Here is a 17,442-nt window from a genome sequence, read left to right on the forward strand (position 1 = left end):
CTTAGCTCCGGTTTTAAGTGATCAAATGAATAGTGAATACTACTACTTAGTAAAGTTAATATTTGGGGAAAATGCCATTAATGCAAACATAATAATATTATATAAATACAAAAACTAATAACACTAACTTTTATTTTATGCAGTATCATACAAAATCTAACAATGAACAACATAAAATAAAGTAATACAGTTAGTTAGTGATTGAATAAGCTTTTTAGAAAATTAAACATAATAATGTTTTTTTGTGTGTGTGTAATAAAACCTCAGAAAAGTGTGGGAATATTGTATCCATAAGCGATACCATAAATTGAATGTATATTTCCAATGAATAATACACTTTCCTTATAATTCGAAGTAAAATCTTTGAATAATTTATCAAATAAAATAAATAATCCTACTAATAATATGTTGAGTAGCGTCAATTCAAACCTGAGGCGGTCAACGAAAAAAAAAAAAAAAAAAAAGGAAAACAAAATTAGAAGTCATGCCTTTTTTCTCAGGGTCGCCTGCGTCAATCTTAAGCTGGCTTTCAAAAACCTCTCTCAATATTTAAACTGCTTCTCCTCCGTACCGCTCCACCATAAACCCTCTCCCTCTCTCTCGAAATTTGTTTCCCTCCATTGATTTCACTCTCGTCTCGAGTTCTCTTCTTCTTGATTCTCCTGGAATTTGCGAATCTTCTCCGCCATGGCTGCCGAGAAGTTAAGAGACTTGAGTCAGCCAATTGACGTCGTTTTACTCGATGCCATTGTTGAGGCCTTTTACGCTACCGGATCTAAGGAAGAAGTGAGTCCCATTGTTTATCTAAATTTCTCTGAGAATTTTAACGATGAACTAGTGTAGCCACCACATTAAGCGTTCTATTATTTACTCTTAATGCGTTTTATCGTCGCTTTTATCGATTTGGGGGTTATGCGAGGGTTTAGTATTTCCGATACGAATTGGATGAGTTTTGCTTAATTTTTTCCTGGATTGCAGATTCTTTTAGAGCCGTGGTTTGTGTTTGTGGTTGTTGTTCTTGTAATCTGGACAAACACTGAACTAATTTTTGTTTAAAAACGATGTTATGATAAGTCTTTTGGAGTAGTGGCTACTATCTTTTCGTTAGTTTAAACTCCAATTTTCTTGGCATCTTTCCATGAGATAATAATGTGTTCTGATAACACCTTGCAGAGAGCTTCTGCGGATACTATCTTGCGGGATTTGAAAGCTAATCCTGATACTTGGCTTCAAGTGGTTCACATTCTACAGAACACCAGTAGTACACATACAAAATATTTTGCCCTTCAGGTAAGTTTTTAGTGTTCTCTTATATCTCCTCTTCTCTTGCCTTTATTTAGCTGATTGTTTCTATTCCCATTGTTATATAACAGGTGCTAGAAGGTGTTATAAAGTATAGGTGGAATGCATTACCCGTTGAACAACGTGATGGAATGAAAAATTACATCTCTGATATCATTGTGCAGGTATACTATTTGAGAGGCATTAGGTTGTTTTTTTGGTTAGAACTAAGATGTTAAGTTAACTGAATTGTTTTGATAATGAATTCACTGTGTAGCTCTCAAGGGATGAAGCATCTTTCAGAACGGAAAGGCTTTATGTCAACAAGTTAAATGTCATCCTGGTCCAGGTATATTGTGATTTCCTGCTAATATGCATATTTGCATTGAGTCCTTCTTTTTTGTTCACTATCTATTTACTTGTGATGTTTTCTCTGGAACCGCTTTGCTAAAACCAATTTCGCCTGAAGATTTTGCTCCTGCCAATATATTGAAAAAGTTTGTTTAGTCTTTGGGAATAACATATAATGTTATGTGTGTACAGATCGTGAAACATGAGTGGCCGGCAAAGTGGAAAAGCTTTATTCCTGATCTAGTTATAGCTGCAAAGACTAGTGAAACTATCTGTGAGAATTGCATGGCCATTTTGAAAGTAAGTACAGTCTTAAGGGCCTTTGCATTAATTAAGTTCATGGTGTACCTAAATAACATTTCTTCTTGTCTTTAGCTCCTAAGTGAAGAGGTCTTTGATTTCTCAAGAGGAGAGATGACTCAGCAAAAGATAAAAGAACTGAAACAGTCTCTAAACAGGCAAGTTAGACTTTTCAAGAATTATTTAGAATACTTAAATAAAAACGAACTATGTTCAAGTATCTATCCATAATTTGTAGCTAATATTTTTTGCATACTTTTACTGATTTATACTACTTTCTTATATGCAGCGAGTTTCAACTCATTCACGAGTTATGCCTATATGTCCTCTCAGCTTCCCAAAGACAAGAACTTATACGTGCAACACTCTCTGCATTGCATGCCTATCTTTCTTGGATTCCGTTGGGATACATATTTGAGTCCCCTTTGGTAATATATTTGAATAAGTGGAATGAGAGAGGTTAACAAGTCTTTCATTACAAAATCCCCCATTACTGATCTGGTTATTCGCAGCTGGAGACCCTACTTAAATTCTTCCCTGTTCCAGCATTTAGGAATCTCACACTTCAATGTCTGTCAGAGGTATGCCGGTTTGTAGTTCGGATTGTCCTACTTGTCACTATTTTACTCATTGTCTAACTACTTGCTTTTTTTCTTTTCTGGCAGGTTGCATCTCTCAACTTTGGGGACTTCTACAATGTGCAATATGTCAAGATGTACAGCATTTTCATGAATCAGTTGCAGGTAGTGCTGTTATCTTTGTTTTGTTACTTCTATTTGTTTTCATGGCTTTGTTCATTGATGTCCTACTATAGAGTCTCACTTTTAATTAGTTAATGTACTCCTTATGGTCGTTTACTGGTTCCGTACTCTATGTAGATTGACTTTCATGTTACTTTGGCTTCTTGATTGATGTACATACTACTTTTCATGTCTGCAGGCAATTCTCCCTATAAATTTAAATATCCCTGAGGCATATTCAACTGGAAGTAGTGAAGAACAGGCAAGTTATTTTTTTTCTGTGCATTAGGCTTCTGACCATTTCGATTTTTACTGTAACATTCCGAGATAATGACTGTATATCTTCTTTACCTCTAGGCTTTTATCCAGAACTTGGCACTGTTTTTCACTTCGTTTTTCAAGGTAATTCTCTTTCTTTGTTGAGTTAGATATGTCAGGTTGTTTTTCCTGGAATTTTACAATTTGGATGTGTAACCAGGAATGATGGTTTGCATTTGTTTTTCTAGTCTTTTATTCTTTCATATATTTTATGCATTTCAAATACAAAAATGTGCTCTATGTTTTCGTTTGCAGTTACATATAAAAATCCTAGAATCTGCACCCGAGAATATTTCTCTATTACTTGCGGGTCTGGGATATCTCATTAGCATATCGTATGTTGATGACACTGAAGTATTCAAGGTATGTGAATTACAATTGTTAATACATTTTTCTGTTGATACTTGCAGTTTTAGGTTTCAGTACATTTATATTATTTATCCGAATAGTCGCATGTTTTCTGTCGATGCTTTGGAAACTGACAGCTTTTGCTTGCTTACGAGTGAACAGGTTTGTTTGGACTATTGGAATTCATTAGTTTTGGAGTTGTTTGGGGCGCAACATCATGCTGGTCACCCTGCACTAACTCCAACTCTGTTTGGATTGCAAGTATGATTTCTTTATGTTCTTTTATAAAATGGAATTCAGGATTATATATCGTAGTGGTTGAACTTTGCTTTGATGCTTACCTTGGGTCTTGATTTGGCTATTGCCAGATGTCTTTCCTTCCTATCACAGTTGATGGTGTTAAACCTGAAGTCACGGAGCGGCATCAACTTTATTCAGATCCAATGTCAAAATTAAGGGGACTCATGATTAGTCGCATGGCTAAGCCTGAAGAAGTGTTAATTGTTGAGGACGAAAATGGGAACATTGTCCGTGAAACTATGAAGGATAATGATGTTCTTGTCCAGTATAAGGTAGCAACTGTACATATGGCCTATCATCAGTTATTCACTTATAGAAGATATACTAGGTCCTCCACACACCGCATGGATTCATACAAATAAGCTCTATTTGACACTGTTTTTTCCTTCTTGACCCATGACTTTGGAGAGGAAAATTTGACACAATTTTTCCTTGCATTGCTACTCCTTTTGATATTGAAGTTCTATTATATGATCCTGCGTTTTTGTTTCAATTATATGGTATTCCCATTTCATATTTTAAACCGTTGCAGATAATGCGAGAGACATTAATCTACCTCTCACATCTTGATCATGAAGATACCGAAAAACAGGTACTTATTTTGAGGGATGCCAGATTTTCCTTATCCTCTGGACTCTAGAATGATTTTGTTCAAAATTTACTTTTTAAGTTCTTTACAATAGTTAAAGCGTGCTAATGGTTGTATATGCTGTGAAATATATTGAGTATTAGCATTTGGAGGATTATGATAAAGCATAGTGCTTACGAAAGGTCTCTCGTTGTTTAGGGGAGAAGACCAGTAGAGTGTCCCTAGATTTCTACAATATATATTTTATACGTAGAAGTGTTAATAATTGTGAAGTGTTAACTGTTAAAGAGTCTTGGATGACCCTGTTGTATTGATGTCAACTTTTTCTTTTTTCTCTTCTAAGATGTTGAGTAAGCTAAGCAAACAGTTGAGTGGAGAGGAATGGGCATGGAACAATCTGAACACTTTATGCTGGGCGATTGGGTCTATTTCTGGGTCCATGGTAGTAGAACAGGTAAGATCTCCGCTCTCAGTGTCTACTTGTGCTTTCAACGAACAACAGTTAAAAAACTTTTTTTTTAATGCAGTAGCAAATACCTTTTCGGTTCTTGGTATGTGGTAGCATCTTTCTAATGTTATTAGGCTCTTTAGTGGTCTCCCATTGATTTATGGTCGACTGGTTCCACCACCAGAGTTTTGCAAAGCTTGTGTCCTTTACTAATCATCTCAACTCCGTCTCTCTTTTCCAGGAAAACAGATTTCTCGTGTTGGTTATCCGTGATTTGTTAAGTTTATGTGAAGTCGTCAAGGGAAAAGACAATAAAGCTGTTATTGCGAGCAACATCATGTGAGTTTGTTTCTACATCATGGATCCTAGTATTGAAACCTGTACATTTTATTGTTGATTTTGGCTTGGATTGTTGGTACTTATGTTTTGTGGGATTTTCACTAGAAGTATCCCTTGTTCCCTGCTAGCATTTGTTCCATGCATGATTCGTGTGAGTATTGATCTTTGCATTCTTGTTCGCTTCAGGTATGTTGTTGGACAATATTCAAGATTCTTAAGAGCCCATTGGAAGTTTTTGAAGACAGTTGTCCATAAGTTGTTTGAATTTATGCATGAGACGCATCCTGGTGTTCAGGTAATTCTTCCCTTGTTCAAGTTGGATTTAGAATTCCGGTAGGAATTACAGTTTCTTGGTTTAATCTTTCATATAAAGTAGAATCGGTTGGAAATTTTGATTTAATTACTATCCATATATATCTGTTTATTACATCTCATATTCATGAAAAGGTTATGGCTCATTTTGTTGCTTTCCCTCTGGTCTATGGGTTGTCTGGTTTATCTAAAATCTGCTCAAGTTAATACCCTACGTTTTCCTTCCAGGATATGGCTTGTGACACATTCTTAAAAATTGTTCAGAAGTGTAAACGAAAATTCGTTATTGTTCAGGTATGTATTTGTCCGTTTGATACACCTTTTTAATTCTTACTTTATCATCTAATAAGGGGTCTTCTGAGCTTTTCAGGTTGGAGAAAGTGAGCCATTTGTATCTGAACTTCTATCAGGCCTTGCTACAATCGTCGGAGATCTTCAACCTCATCAGATTCATACATTTTATGAATCTGTACGTATTTTTAGTCGTGCCTCTTTTATAGAGATGGGAAGCTATTTGTTATCGTGATCTCACTCTGCGTCTCTATCTCTCTCTCCAGGTTGGTAGTATGATTCAGGCAGAATCAGATCCTCAGAAGAGGGGGGAATACCTCCAGAGGTTGATGGCTCTCCCGAATCAGGTCTGTTAATTAAAAAGGTACTGTTCATCTTTTGTCTTTGTCATAGCTGACTAAATGTATTTTTTTCTATGATGTAGAAATGGGCAGAAATAATAGGACAAGCACGTCAAAGTGCAGATATCCTCAAGGACCCAGATGTGATACGTACTGTGCTTAATATCCTCCAGGTCTGACATCTTAAGGAGTTTAGTTGGAATTTGCTTTCCTTTTTGAACGTATTAGATAGAATTTTATACATAAAAATAGTATTCATTATGGTTGAGCTGGTGCATCAGTAGACTTTTGTTTAGCTGCATGGTGTAACTTATAGTTGTGTGCAGACAAATACGCGCGTTGCAACTTCATTAGGAACATTCTTCCTCTCTCAAATTTCGTTGATCTTCTTGGATATGCTGAATGTTTACAGGTAAACTCTTTATACAACAGTTATATTGCAGTTAAAAGTTACAAGACACTCTTTATGTTTATTGACTTAATTCTTCCTCTACTGCACCAGAATGTATAGTGAACTCGTGTCAAGCAGCATTGCTAATGGTGGCCCATACGCTTCGAGAACATCTCTTGTTAAACTTTTAAGGTATGATGGCATGATATACCAAATAAAATTTATGTCTCTACATTAGAAACTGGAATAATATTACATCTTTATGCTTCACGGAACAGGTCTGTTAAGAGGGAAATCCTTAAGCTGATAGAGACGTTTTTAGACAAAGCTGAAAACCAGCCACACATTGGAAAACAGTTTGTTCCACCAATGATGGATCAAGTACTTGGCGACTATGCAAGAAATGTTCCTGATGCAAGAGAATCAGAAGTCTTATCACTCTTTGCGACAATAATAAACAAGTATGTCTCTTTTCTGTATCAGCATGTATTATTAATCCATGATGTTTGATCTGCTTTTTTAAGAATATTATTAGTTATCATCATGTATTAATTGAACTAGTTGATGCGTAAAATGTTCAATACTGTAAAATCTCAAAAGAATTTTTACCACTAGATGTAACATGAAAATCTACTATCTTCTAAACCCAACTTGTTGATGTGCTCGTGTAGGTACAAGGTTGTAATGCGAGATGAAGTTCCCCTCATATTTGAAGCTGTTTTCCAGTGCACATTGGAGGTAACTGATTCTATGGTCCACTGAAAATAATTCTCACATGTGCATTTTTAACCTGTCAGTCCACACTTTGGAAATATTATAAAATATGTTACGTGATACTTAGTCGTAGTTTTATGCATACATGGAAGTGACTAGTGAATTCGTTTTTCATCTTTTTCTGCAGATGATTACTAAGAATTTTGAAGATTACCCAGAGCACCGTCTCAAGTTTTTCTCGTTACTGCGTGCTATTGCTACATTTTGTTTCCGTGCGTTGATACAGTTGTCAAGTGAGGTTGGTGATTATGTTCTTGCATTAGTATTCTTTGTGTGATCTTAGAGAGCTATTAACGCCCTTTCCATATTAATAGTTTTCTAGTAATCCCTGATCTTTTCTTGTTTTTGTGCCTCTTTATAATTAATCATCAGCAACTGAAGCTAGTGATGGATTCAGTTATCTGGGCATTTAGGCATACCGAAAGAAATATCGCTGAAACTGGGCTCAATCTCTTGCTCGAGATGCTGAAAAACTTTCAGGTTTTGGAATTTCCTTCTTGTTTTGTTGGCAGCCTTAGCCTCTAATTTTTTTATGCATGATTTAACAACATGTTCCTCTTTGACTTGTGACAGAAATCTGACTTCTGTAACAAATTCTACCAAGCATACTTTCTACAAATTGAGCAAGAAGTATTTGCTGTTTTGACCGATACCTTCCATAAGCCTGGGTTCAAGTTGCATGTGTTGGTGCTGCAGCACTTATTTAGCCTGGTAAATAATACATATACTACTGCTTATTTAAAAATCTACCACTTGGCTAGTCTCTGTGGAATTAACGGATCAGTTATAAAATATTCAGGTTGAGAGTGGATCGTTGACAGAACCATTGTGGGATGCTGCAACGGTAACTCATCCTTATCCAAATAATGTCGCCTTTGTGCTTGAGTACACCACCAAGCTTCTAAGCTCATCATTCCCTAACATGACTACAACAGAGGTAACCCTTAAACTAAAGCAGAAGATTTTCTTTCCTTCGATAGCCACTTATCTTGAAAATAGAATACTGACAAAACACAACACAACAGGTGACACAGTTTGTGAATGGACTTTACGAGTCGAGAAACGATGCTGGCAGATTTAAGAATAACATACGCGACTTCCTTGTACAGTCCAAGGAATTTTCTGCTCAGGTGTGTAAAATTTAGCTACAGATTAGTTTGGTTTCTTCTATCATACCACATTTCAGTAAAAACCCTAATTAATGGATAATTTTCTGCAGGATAACAAAGATTTATATGCTGAGGAAGCTGCTGCCCAAATGGAGAGAGAGAGACAAAGAATGCTTTCGATTCCTGGACTTATAGCGCCCAGCGAAATTCAAGACGACATGGCTGATTCTTAAGTCTTGTTGTGTCTAAGAAGGAGATTTTCGAAAAGAGAGATGGATTTTTTCTTGTAGAGCTTCCTTATGGATTTTGAGAAATGGAAATCTTAGAAAAGAGAAGTGTTAGATGGGTTTCTAAATTACTATCTTTTTTGTTAGACTGGATTTGTTAACTATCAAATGAAATTTGACAATTTGTTTAGGATCTCAAGAAGAATCGAATTCCCTGTTTTAATTAAAAAAGTTTATCATTCAGTAATATTAAGTTATTTACTAACAGGCACGCAATTCCCGAACACAATACCCTTACCTTAAACCGGTTTAAAACCGGTCTTAATTTCAAAGACTTTTAAATCGGTCTTCATTTCAAAGACTTTTGTAAACCGAATTAAAATTGAAAGACCAAGTCGAATCTCTTCTAGAGAACCCATTGTACCGAAAACGCAACCTTTGCTTTCTCGGGAAACTCTTCAATTCCTGGGAGAAATCGATCATCTTAGCTTCTGATTCTCTCTGTTTTCTTCAGTTTCAATTTCTTATTTTGGTTTGTCGATAAGAGAAAGTAAAATACTTCTTGTGAGGGTTTAAGCTTTTTTTGGGTGAGAGATGGGTCAAACTTTTCGCAAGCTTTTCGATACTTTCTTCGGCAACCAGGAGATGAGGGTAGTCTCCTTCTCTCCAGCTTCTGTTTGATTTTGCTTTTGATTGTTTTCTGTGTTTCTTCCATTTTTTGACGGAATCGCGTGTTACCCATCGTTAATCGTTATATCCACTTTCAATGTTTTTGACACTCGGATTTTGAAAAAAATATGAAAAAGATCATTCGTGGTTTGATGCTTTGGAATGGCTGTATATTGATTTGTGCTAATCATTCATGGATCCTGGGTTTTTATTTATATTTTCAAAGAGTTACTTTTTAGGTCAGAGGTGAAAAGTGTCTGTGTATGCTTGTAATCTAAGCTCTTGCTAGTACTTTAAGGTTATGTATGGTTTGCTTTATACCCTGAAGATTGTAGTTCCCTTCTACATTAGTATAGTAGTGCCTACACTGTTTAGAATCTTGATGTAGCCATTCCACTTTCATCGACAGTTGGGTTGCTTGTGTATCCATGAAAACAGGCACACAAGTTAGGTAGTCCAGATTTTGTTTTGTGTATGACCAGCTTGTTAGCTATCAAGTGTAATAACTCTATGTGCTGCTACCGATTTCGTGGTGTTCTTGTTAATATATGACTATTCTATGTGGAGTGGTTTCCCACTGTGCTTGATATGATGACTAGATTTTTCATATTTGGTGATTTTCTTCTTGTGTTTTCGTTTGGAGATGCCAGGTCGTTATGCTTGGTCTGGATGCGGCTGGCAAAACAACGATACTGTACAAGCTCCACATAGGAGAAGTTTTGTCGACTGTTCCCACAATCGGTAGGTCAGATTGCTCAAGCATTATTTTTTTGCGTTTTCTCATTTATCTTACAACCGGTTTACTGAGTATTTTAGATTTCTTACACAGGTTTCAATGTTGAGAAAGTTCAGTACAAGAATGTCATGTTCACAGTTTGGGATGTTGGTGGCCAAGAGAAGCTGAGGCCCTTGTGGAGGCATTACTTCAATAATACCGATGGACTTGTAAGTCTCTACTTATTTTTGCCTCTGCCTCTAGTTAGATAATTAACTCATAGAGTCTCTTCTCTTCATGACAGATGATTTCCTCATGTTGTTTAAGGAATTTTCTTTGATTGATATTGGTTGATGCATTTGCAGATATACGTGGTAGACTCCTTGGACCGAGAGAGGATTGGTAAAGCCAAACAAGAATTTCAGGTACCTTAGAAAAATTTCACACAACGTTGGGTAAAATTAGTCTCTGCGGTGTTTATAACCTCTGCTTATTGATTTCTTCAGGATATCATAAGAGACCCATTCATGCTCAACAGTGTCATTCTAGTGTTTGCAAACAAACAAGACATGGTAAAAGTTCATAGCTCTAGCTTTCCTTATTTGATATTTTTTCTTTCTCATTTACCAATAATCATCCGAACTCTTTATGAATCTCAGAGAGGAGCCATGTCTCCTCGAGAAGTATGTGAAGGGCTTGGCTTACTTGATCTCAAGAACAGGAAATGGCATATACAAGGCACATGTGCTCTTCAAGGAGATGGGCTCTATGAAGGCTTAGACTGGTTATCCGCCACACTCAAAGAGGTTAAAGCCGCTGGTTACTCATCAGTTGGTCCCTCGTTTTAGCTCTCTCCATTTGCAAAGAAAAAAATCCCTGACTAGCTAAATTGACATACGAAAGTACCAAATCAAGCTCATGGTGTCTCCTGTCTACTCACCATTATATACTTTAGATCCATGGCCACACTCTTCTTCTTGGCCGGTAATATCACAAAATGAAAATCTCTCAAGACTTTTGTAATGGAATTGTTTTTCTTTTTCTTTTGTCTTCACATGGCTTTGCTTCTGAAAGCTAATGTTAGTATCAACTAGGCTCCTTTTTGCATAATATGACTTTGGAGCTTCACTGTAAATTCTGATGGATAAATGTATAAATCTGCAAAATTCTCATGAGATTGTTAAAGTGTCCCTTATAGCTATAATAGATGATTGATCTTTATATGTCTCTGTCTTCCCCTGTTGAGCTAGGGCACTACAAACTTGGTACCTACTCTTCACCTCAACAAATTAGGGCTTTATTCTAGTCTCTTTTGAGATAGAAAAAAGTGCAGCTAAGTCAGTTTTTTGAAAAGCCATGAAGAAATTACGAATGAGATAAAAAGAAATAGATCTCTTTAGAAATTCTGTTTGGGTTTCTTAAAACAAGAAAAACACAACACCCTAACGGAAACGAAAAAAAAACATCAATATTTTTCCAAGAGAGAAAGGAAATGATTTCAAAAAGGCTAAAAGGGTTTTTCTTCATTACTCAGGACCCTTGTGTTGTTGCTTACTCTTAATAGCAAGTTCTTTCACCATCTTCGTTAGTTGCCTCATGCTCACATCTCTGAGCTCTTCATCAATCGTCTTCTTCTTCTTCTTTGTCTTCTTAACCTCGGCCTCCGCTTTCCCCTCTTCATTGTTGTTAACAGCCATCTCCTTGTCCTTGTCGCTCTCTAAGATTGATTCTGCTTCAAATGGAGACAACGAAGTTTTTGTCTCATTACCAGCAAGACTTGAGGAAGAAGAAGAAGCTGGAGTCTTCTTATCTAAACCAGGAGCCTCTTCTGATTCAATATCAATCGATTCTTCAGATGCGCAACTGTTTTCCTCCAACTCAACCTCGCCTATCTCGTAATCAGACCATTCATCGCTGTCTACTTCGAGTTCCTCCTCAGCAAGAGGTGAAGGAGAAAAATCAAGTTCTTTCGATTCATCAGCTATCAGAACTGTTGTGACTGAGTCAACTTTACTCACATTATCACTAGCACGGACTTCAGACTCAAATGCCTCTTGGTTCGTGTCAACAGCAACACCAAAATCATCACCCTCCCATGGATCAGTTTCATATTCTGTTTCCTCTGATTCAGATTCAGAATCAATCCTCATTTGCTCAGACTCTGCTTCTTTGTAGCAAGCTAAAGTGTTTGTGGTGGTAGTAGAAGCAGCATGGTCGACAACGACAAAACCATCCTCCTTCGAAGTTTCTTGTTCATTGACTAGAACAAAACTATCGGAAGCTGAAACCGTGCTGGAATCTGCAAAGAAAGCCCCCACGGAAATTAAGAAATGCAAACAAGAAAATAGTGAAGCAAAAAACACTGATGGGTATGCTTGTGTGGTATATATACCTGTTCCATTCATCTGTTCCTTACTGGTAGATGCATCAAAGAAAGTGATATCTCCAAGATCACCATATAATATATCAATATCTGGATCATTCTTTGAACCATCCCATTCCTTCTCCAACGAATCATTTAAATCTCTCACTGACATTACTCCACCCTTCTCAGTATTTTCTGAGTTTTCATCTGACTTTTCCTGGAATTTGGAACCTGCATTGTACAACTGAACTTGATTACAAACTCATTCAACACATAATAACATGACAATCATCTGTTTTGAAAACGAGAGAGAGAGATTGCATTTCATACCTGCTGGAGAATCTTCTCTTTCAACATCTTCGTGCTTCTTTGCAGGTACATTGGTTTTCAAACTCAGGTCAGCCATAGATTCTTCTAACAATCTGACAGACCTTCTGGTGCTGTACACCCTCTGAACCGACTCATCCTTCTTGGAGGATGCAGCTGCCTGAGCCCTTCTTGTGCTTCTCGCAGCTGGAGTTTTGCTCACATTGGCTTCAGGCATCATATCAGTGACATCTAACTTCACAGCAACTGAGGTAGCTGCTGCTCTTCTACGGCTCTGAGGTACTGATGGATTCTGGAGCATATTCATGTTTTTGTTTTCTTGATCCATTTCTCCAGCTAAGGACTTGCTCACCACATAACAAGAACGGGTCACCAATTCTGATGACTGAGTTTCATCTTTCGTGGTCTTCCTTCGAGTTGTTCTAGCTGCAGTACGAGCAGCACTTGGCAAATTTCTAGCTACACTGGTTGGAGACTGGTCACGAGATGGATCCATGAACTCATCCATACCTTCCACCTAACAAATCAAAATGGTTAGACTCTGAGGGATCTAGTAATTACAAATTGTAAACTCACAAGCAAAGCAAAACCATCAAATGTTAAGATCAAACATATAGGATTTAAAATCACTGGACTTAACAGAATCGAACAATCATCCAGATCTAAAACCATTTAGAGAAATGTTCCGATTTCATATTCGCACCATCAAATAATCTAACAAACACCCAAAATTTCTCAATCTTCCAAGATCCGAAGACAACGGGAACAAAATCTAAAGAAAAGAGAGGCAAAAACTTACAATCTCAAGATCTCTGAGAGCATCAGCCATGGCGATATTGGTCATATTGGCTGGGATTTTGTTTCTCTTACAGAAAAATTGAAGATCTCTTCTCGGAAGACAGTGGAAATCCATGGCGACGAATCAGAGAAAATGAAAAAAGTTTGATTTTGGTTGAGAAAATGACAGTTGAAAAACAAGACGTTTCTGCTATGCCTCTAAAGATCCGAAGATGAAGGATATTTATACCATTAGGCGAACATAAACCCTAACTCCCTCAAGCACAAATGACCGTTGCAGAGTAAAATTTGAATTTTAATGGGCCTAAAGGATAAAAAGCCCATAGTTTGGATTGTAAGATGGGCCTATGATTCGGTAACGTAGAAAGCACGCGCTTTTCGGGAGCGCGTGTAAATTAATTGAACTTGCGAAGCTCGCAATCACCATCATCCGGAGGAGAGAGAGAGAGAAGGCGAAAGAGTCACGGAGGTTTCAGAGAGAGAGAAAGACGAGGACGCGGAGGTTTCAGAGAGAACGAGAGAGAGAGCGACGCGAACTCGCTTACATAGCTTATAGAGGGACGGTGGAAAAAAGTAGAGAGGAAAGGTTTTAACCTAACCTAACCTGCGTAAAGAGGGTAGGGTTAATGGGAGTTTTCCGAATCTGAATGGAAAGCTTAGTTCTCGCCGGATTCACTTTGTTCTCTTCCGTTTGTTTCAGTTGTCGTTGTGGATCCGCCGGAATTCGTCTGTATTACCGGCGGCTGAGCTGATTTTCAGGTAGATCAATACACATCCGTAGAAAGAAGATAATTGGTTTTTTCTTGGAGAATGGTGGACTTTTGAGGCTTGTGTGTGGTTAGTGACGTACAAGAAACCCGTAGAGAAAGTGTGATCTTGAGTGTTGAAAGGGAGAGAGAAGGATGGCAAGTCCAGGATCAGGTGCGGTGGATTGGACTGTGGGTTCGATTGTGTGGGTGAGGAGGAGGAATGGCTCGTGGTGGCCGGGGAAGATACTTGGACAAGAAGATCTTGACTCTACGCATATCACGTCACCACGATCTGGAACTCCGGTGAAGCTCCTCGGGAGAGAAGATGCAAGTGTGTAAGTCTCTTCTTTTTTATCTGTGTGAACTTTCTTTCTTTTGGATTGATTACTGAAAGCATTCATCTTTCAATGTGCTTAGGGATTGGTACAATCTAGAGAAATCCAAGCGGGTCAAGCCATTTCGGTGTGGTGATTTTGATGAATGCATTGAAAGGGTAGAATCTTCGCAAGCGTTGACAATAAGAAAGAGGGAGAAGTATGCTCGTAGAGAAGATGCCATTCTCCATGCTCTTGAACTTGAAAAGGAAATGCTGAAAAGAGAAGGGAAACTAGTCCCTGAAAAGGCTAGAGATGACTCTCCTGATGCAGCCAAGGAGAGAATGGCTATGGTTAGGGTTCAGGATTCCTCTAATGGGACACGGGAATCCACAGATTATCTAAGGACCAACCATGTTGGTGATGTTATGCATTTGCTGAGAGATAAAGAGGAAGATCAACCAAGTTGTGAAGATGAGGCTGTGCCTCGAATGAGAGGCTTGCAGGACTTTGGACTTAGAACCGCCTCTTCAAAGCGAAAAATTTCATGTTCCAATGGTCCTGATACTTCCTTTAAGTATCTTGCCAGAAGCAACTCTTCAGCTTCTTCCAGTGGTGATCATAGCATGGAGAGGCCCATTTATACCCTCGGTAAGATGTACTTCAGCTTCTTCCAGTGGTGATCATAGCATGGATACTTAAGGCTTCTGGCTCTTTTTGACATGAAATTCATATGCATTTTTGGCTCTGTTTCAGGAAAGGAGAACACTAGGGGTAAGGCAGAGGCTAAAAGGACTAAATATATGTTTACACCAAATGAATCTAATGATGTTTCAGACCTGCATGAGAGTTTACTAAGCCACAGGGAGGCAATGCATTCCTCCTTTGCCGGTGGTGATTCTCGTTATTCAGATTATGACCCTCCTGAATTTTTGGAAGATATGGAATCAGATTATTCTGAATCTGAAACTGATTCTTCTGATATGGAGGAGGATACTGATGATGACATTCCCTTGCTGTCAGGTGAAGCATTTCTGGACAGCTAAAAGCTAGTTTTTCTTATCATATAAATGTTTTCTACTTTTGCGAAACTTGGTTTTCAGTTGTGTCAACACGATATTCATTTCTGATTCTTCTTTGACTGAAAGTTGTGTCAAGCCTCTGGATTAAAACCAATTAACCTTTTTGATTACGTAGACCACGATTTTCTCTGTGTCGCATAGGTGTTAGTTATTCCCTAACTAGAGTTTGAAATCTTCTCTTTCCAGGAGCTGGGGGTCATTTGGAGCGACGCAATACTTTTAGTAGACATATGTCAGGAGAAGATGAAAGTACCAGCAGTGAGGAAGATCATTATGAGTCATCCATTTCTGGCGACTCTTCCTATCTTTATTCCCACAATCCTGATAATGAAGCTAGTACGGTTTCCAAGTGGCAGCTCAAGGGAAAAAGAAACTTGCGCAATCTTCCAAGAAGATCTGCACGGAAGAGAGAAATGCACCGTAATCGTCTGGAAGATGGAAGATATTGTGAATATAAGAGAAGGGCATTTGGCCAAAAGCCTATGGGTTATGGGTTAGTTTTTAATGGGACAAATGATATGAGCGATGAAACTGATGACACTGATCCCAACGCAAGGCAGTTCGGGGATAGAATGATTGGACCAGGTGATGATTATCAGCTCTCAACTATGGTTGCATCTGGATGTAAGAACATCTACAGCCGTGACATGCTGGACTGGGATGATGATCCTTGGGAAGGCCGGATTGGTGTGAAGAAGCGAGGGGAGGAAAAAATCGAAGGTTTATGTCAGGAGTTTGATGCTTCTCAACGACATTTTGGCAGAAAAATGTATTCTCCATTGATAGATGTGGATTTAGAGGTGCGAGGAAGCTATCAGAAAGGGCCTGTCCCAATTGTCTCCCTTATGAGTAAGTTAAATGGCAGAGCAATAATTGGACATCCGGTCGAAGTCGAAGTCTTAGCAGATGGTTCCTCCGAGTCATATATTCAGACAATTGATTACTTTGGTAATGAAGCAACTTACCATGACAAAACCTTTCTGCTACCCTCTGCTTGGAAGACTGCAAGGAGGAGTAATTCCCGGGTTCCACGGCTGCAACCATTCTCATCGTCCCTCGAAGCAGATGATGAAGCAACCTATGATCAATCTCCGGCAGATCAGGGAAGGAAACCGCTTGTTAAGAAACTCGGGTTGGGAAATTTTAGTAATGATGATAACTCGGTGAGGAGAAACAGTTCACTGCGAATTCCACGACCACCTGCAGAGAGAAAGCAGCAGCAGCAGCTGCAGCAAAAGAAGTTGCTGAAGAACACAAATGCTAGTGCTAGTCAAAAGACAAGGGCACTATCGTCATTCAGCAGTGAACAAGGACACAATGGGATGAAGGCGCTACGAGACCGGACACACGAGCTCTCTAACAGACGGGTTTTACCGGGACCACCAACTGTGGCCTGCATACCGGTCAAACTAGTATTTAGCAGATTACTTGAGAAGATAAATAGACCGCCATCAAAGCCAACTGCGAAAGCCTTTAACGAGAGAAGAAGAGATCAATAGCTAAGAGCTACTCAAGTGAAACGAGATTTACAGGTACTAAACATATAGCCATTTCTAGTCTCTGGTTTTCGTAGATTGAGAATCACATTTTAGGGCATTACAAATTCTGGGGTGATGGGTCTTTTTGAGCAACCATCAGGCTCTTATAATGTGATGATTCTGAGGGGAAATTTAGTTGTAGGGAGAACAATTTACTTAGAGAGGAGGCTCTGGTTACTTTTTGGTACAGATCGGTGAAGAAGTAGAACAATATACCACTGGTTCGTTTTGTATATTTTTTTTTTTCTCTCTTCAGAAAGCTTTATGTATCTTTGATTTAGCATCAGCTTTAGTTAATTAGTCTTAGAGAGCTTTTTTGCATTTATTTGATTTATGAATCTTCTCTGGTTAATCAAAATTACACATATTATTAATTTTGTTCTTCGGAGATTCATTTAGCTTGATGATGTTTTTTTATTATCTGTC

The 17,442-nt window shown here is 38.2% G+C and overlaps 4 protein-coding genes across 5 annotated transcripts; 3 read left to right on the forward strand and 1 right to left on the reverse strand.

Moving 5' to 3' along the window:
• Positions 1 to 498: 498 nt before the first annotated feature.
• LOC9320426 (protein EXPORTIN 1B) lies at positions 499 to 8,706 on the forward strand. Its single transcript, XM_002882228.2, has 32 exons — positions 499 to 786; positions 1,174 to 1,290; positions 1,374 to 1,466; positions 1,559 to 1,630; positions 1,825 to 1,932; positions 2,008 to 2,090; positions 2,222 to 2,360; positions 2,445 to 2,513; positions 2,598 to 2,675; positions 2,872 to 2,934; positions 3,030 to 3,074; positions 3,246 to 3,353; positions 3,501 to 3,599; positions 3,707 to 3,910; positions 4,171 to 4,230; positions 4,571 to 4,681; positions 4,917 to 5,014; positions 5,201 to 5,309; positions 5,555 to 5,620; positions 5,697 to 5,795; positions 5,884 to 5,964; positions 6,042 to 6,131; positions 6,285 to 6,370; positions 6,461 to 6,541; positions 6,628 to 6,810; positions 7,021 to 7,087; positions 7,251 to 7,361; positions 7,496 to 7,603; positions 7,697 to 7,834; positions 7,923 to 8,060; positions 8,149 to 8,253; positions 8,343 to 8,706. The coding sequence occupies exons 1-32, from the start codon at positions 688 to 690 to the stop codon at positions 8,463 to 8,465; spliced, it is 3,231 nt and encodes a 1,076-aa protein (XP_002882274.1). The 5' UTR covers positions 499 to 687; the 3' UTR covers positions 8,466 to 8,706.
• A 152-nt stretch (positions 8,707 to 8,858) lies between these two features.
• On the forward strand, positions 8,859 to 11,049 carry LOC9318342 (ADP-ribosylation factor 1-like 2). Its single transcript, XM_002882229.2, has 6 exons — positions 8,859 to 9,110; positions 9,779 to 9,869; positions 9,958 to 10,073; positions 10,209 to 10,268; positions 10,350 to 10,415; positions 10,503 to 11,049. The coding sequence occupies exons 1-6, from the start codon at positions 9,054 to 9,056 to the stop codon at positions 10,689 to 10,691; spliced, it is 579 nt and encodes a 192-aa protein (XP_002882275.2). The 5' UTR covers positions 8,859 to 9,053; the 3' UTR covers positions 10,692 to 11,049.
• Positions 11,050 to 11,218: 169 nt separating this feature from the next.
• Positions 11,219 to 13,661, reverse strand: LOC9318343 (general transcriptional corepressor trfA). Its single transcript, XM_021031530.1, has 4 exons — positions 13,335 to 13,661; positions 12,539 to 13,052; positions 12,236 to 12,439; positions 11,219 to 12,142 (listed from the first exon to the last, which is right to left on the reverse strand). Exons 1-4 carry the CDS (start codon positions 13,446 to 13,448, stop codon positions 11,370 to 11,372), a joined length of 1,605 nt encoding a protein of 534 aa, XP_020887189.1. The 5' UTR covers positions 13,449 to 13,661; the 3' UTR covers positions 11,219 to 11,369.
• A 105-nt stretch (positions 13,662 to 13,766) lies between these two features.
• Positions 13,767 to 17,404, forward strand: LOC110230012 (uncharacterized protein At1g51745). Of its 2 annotated transcripts, none has more exons than XM_021031528.1 (4): positions 13,767 to 14,417; positions 14,500 to 15,047; positions 15,153 to 15,419; positions 15,665 to 17,390. In XM_021031528.1, exons 1-4 carry the CDS (start codon positions 14,236 to 14,238, stop codon positions 16,975 to 16,977), a joined length of 2,310 nt encoding a protein of 769 aa, XP_020887187.1. In that variant the 5' UTR covers positions 13,767 to 14,235; the 3' UTR covers positions 16,978 to 17,390. The 2 variants fall into 2 exon arrangements, with proteins under 2 accessions (XP_020887187.1, XP_020887188.1); XM_021031529.1 differs by having other exon boundaries at positions 14,329 to 14,413; positions 15,665 to 17,404.
• The last annotated feature ends 38 nt before the right edge of the window (positions 17,405 to 17,442 follow it).

Source organism: Arabidopsis lyrata (assembly GCF_000004255.2).
Source record: "Arabidopsis lyrata subsp. lyrata unplaced genomic scaffold ARALYscaffold_3, whole genome shotgun sequence".
Taxonomy (NCBI): domain Eukaryota; kingdom Viridiplantae; phylum Streptophyta; class Magnoliopsida; order Brassicales; family Brassicaceae; genus Arabidopsis; species Arabidopsis lyrata.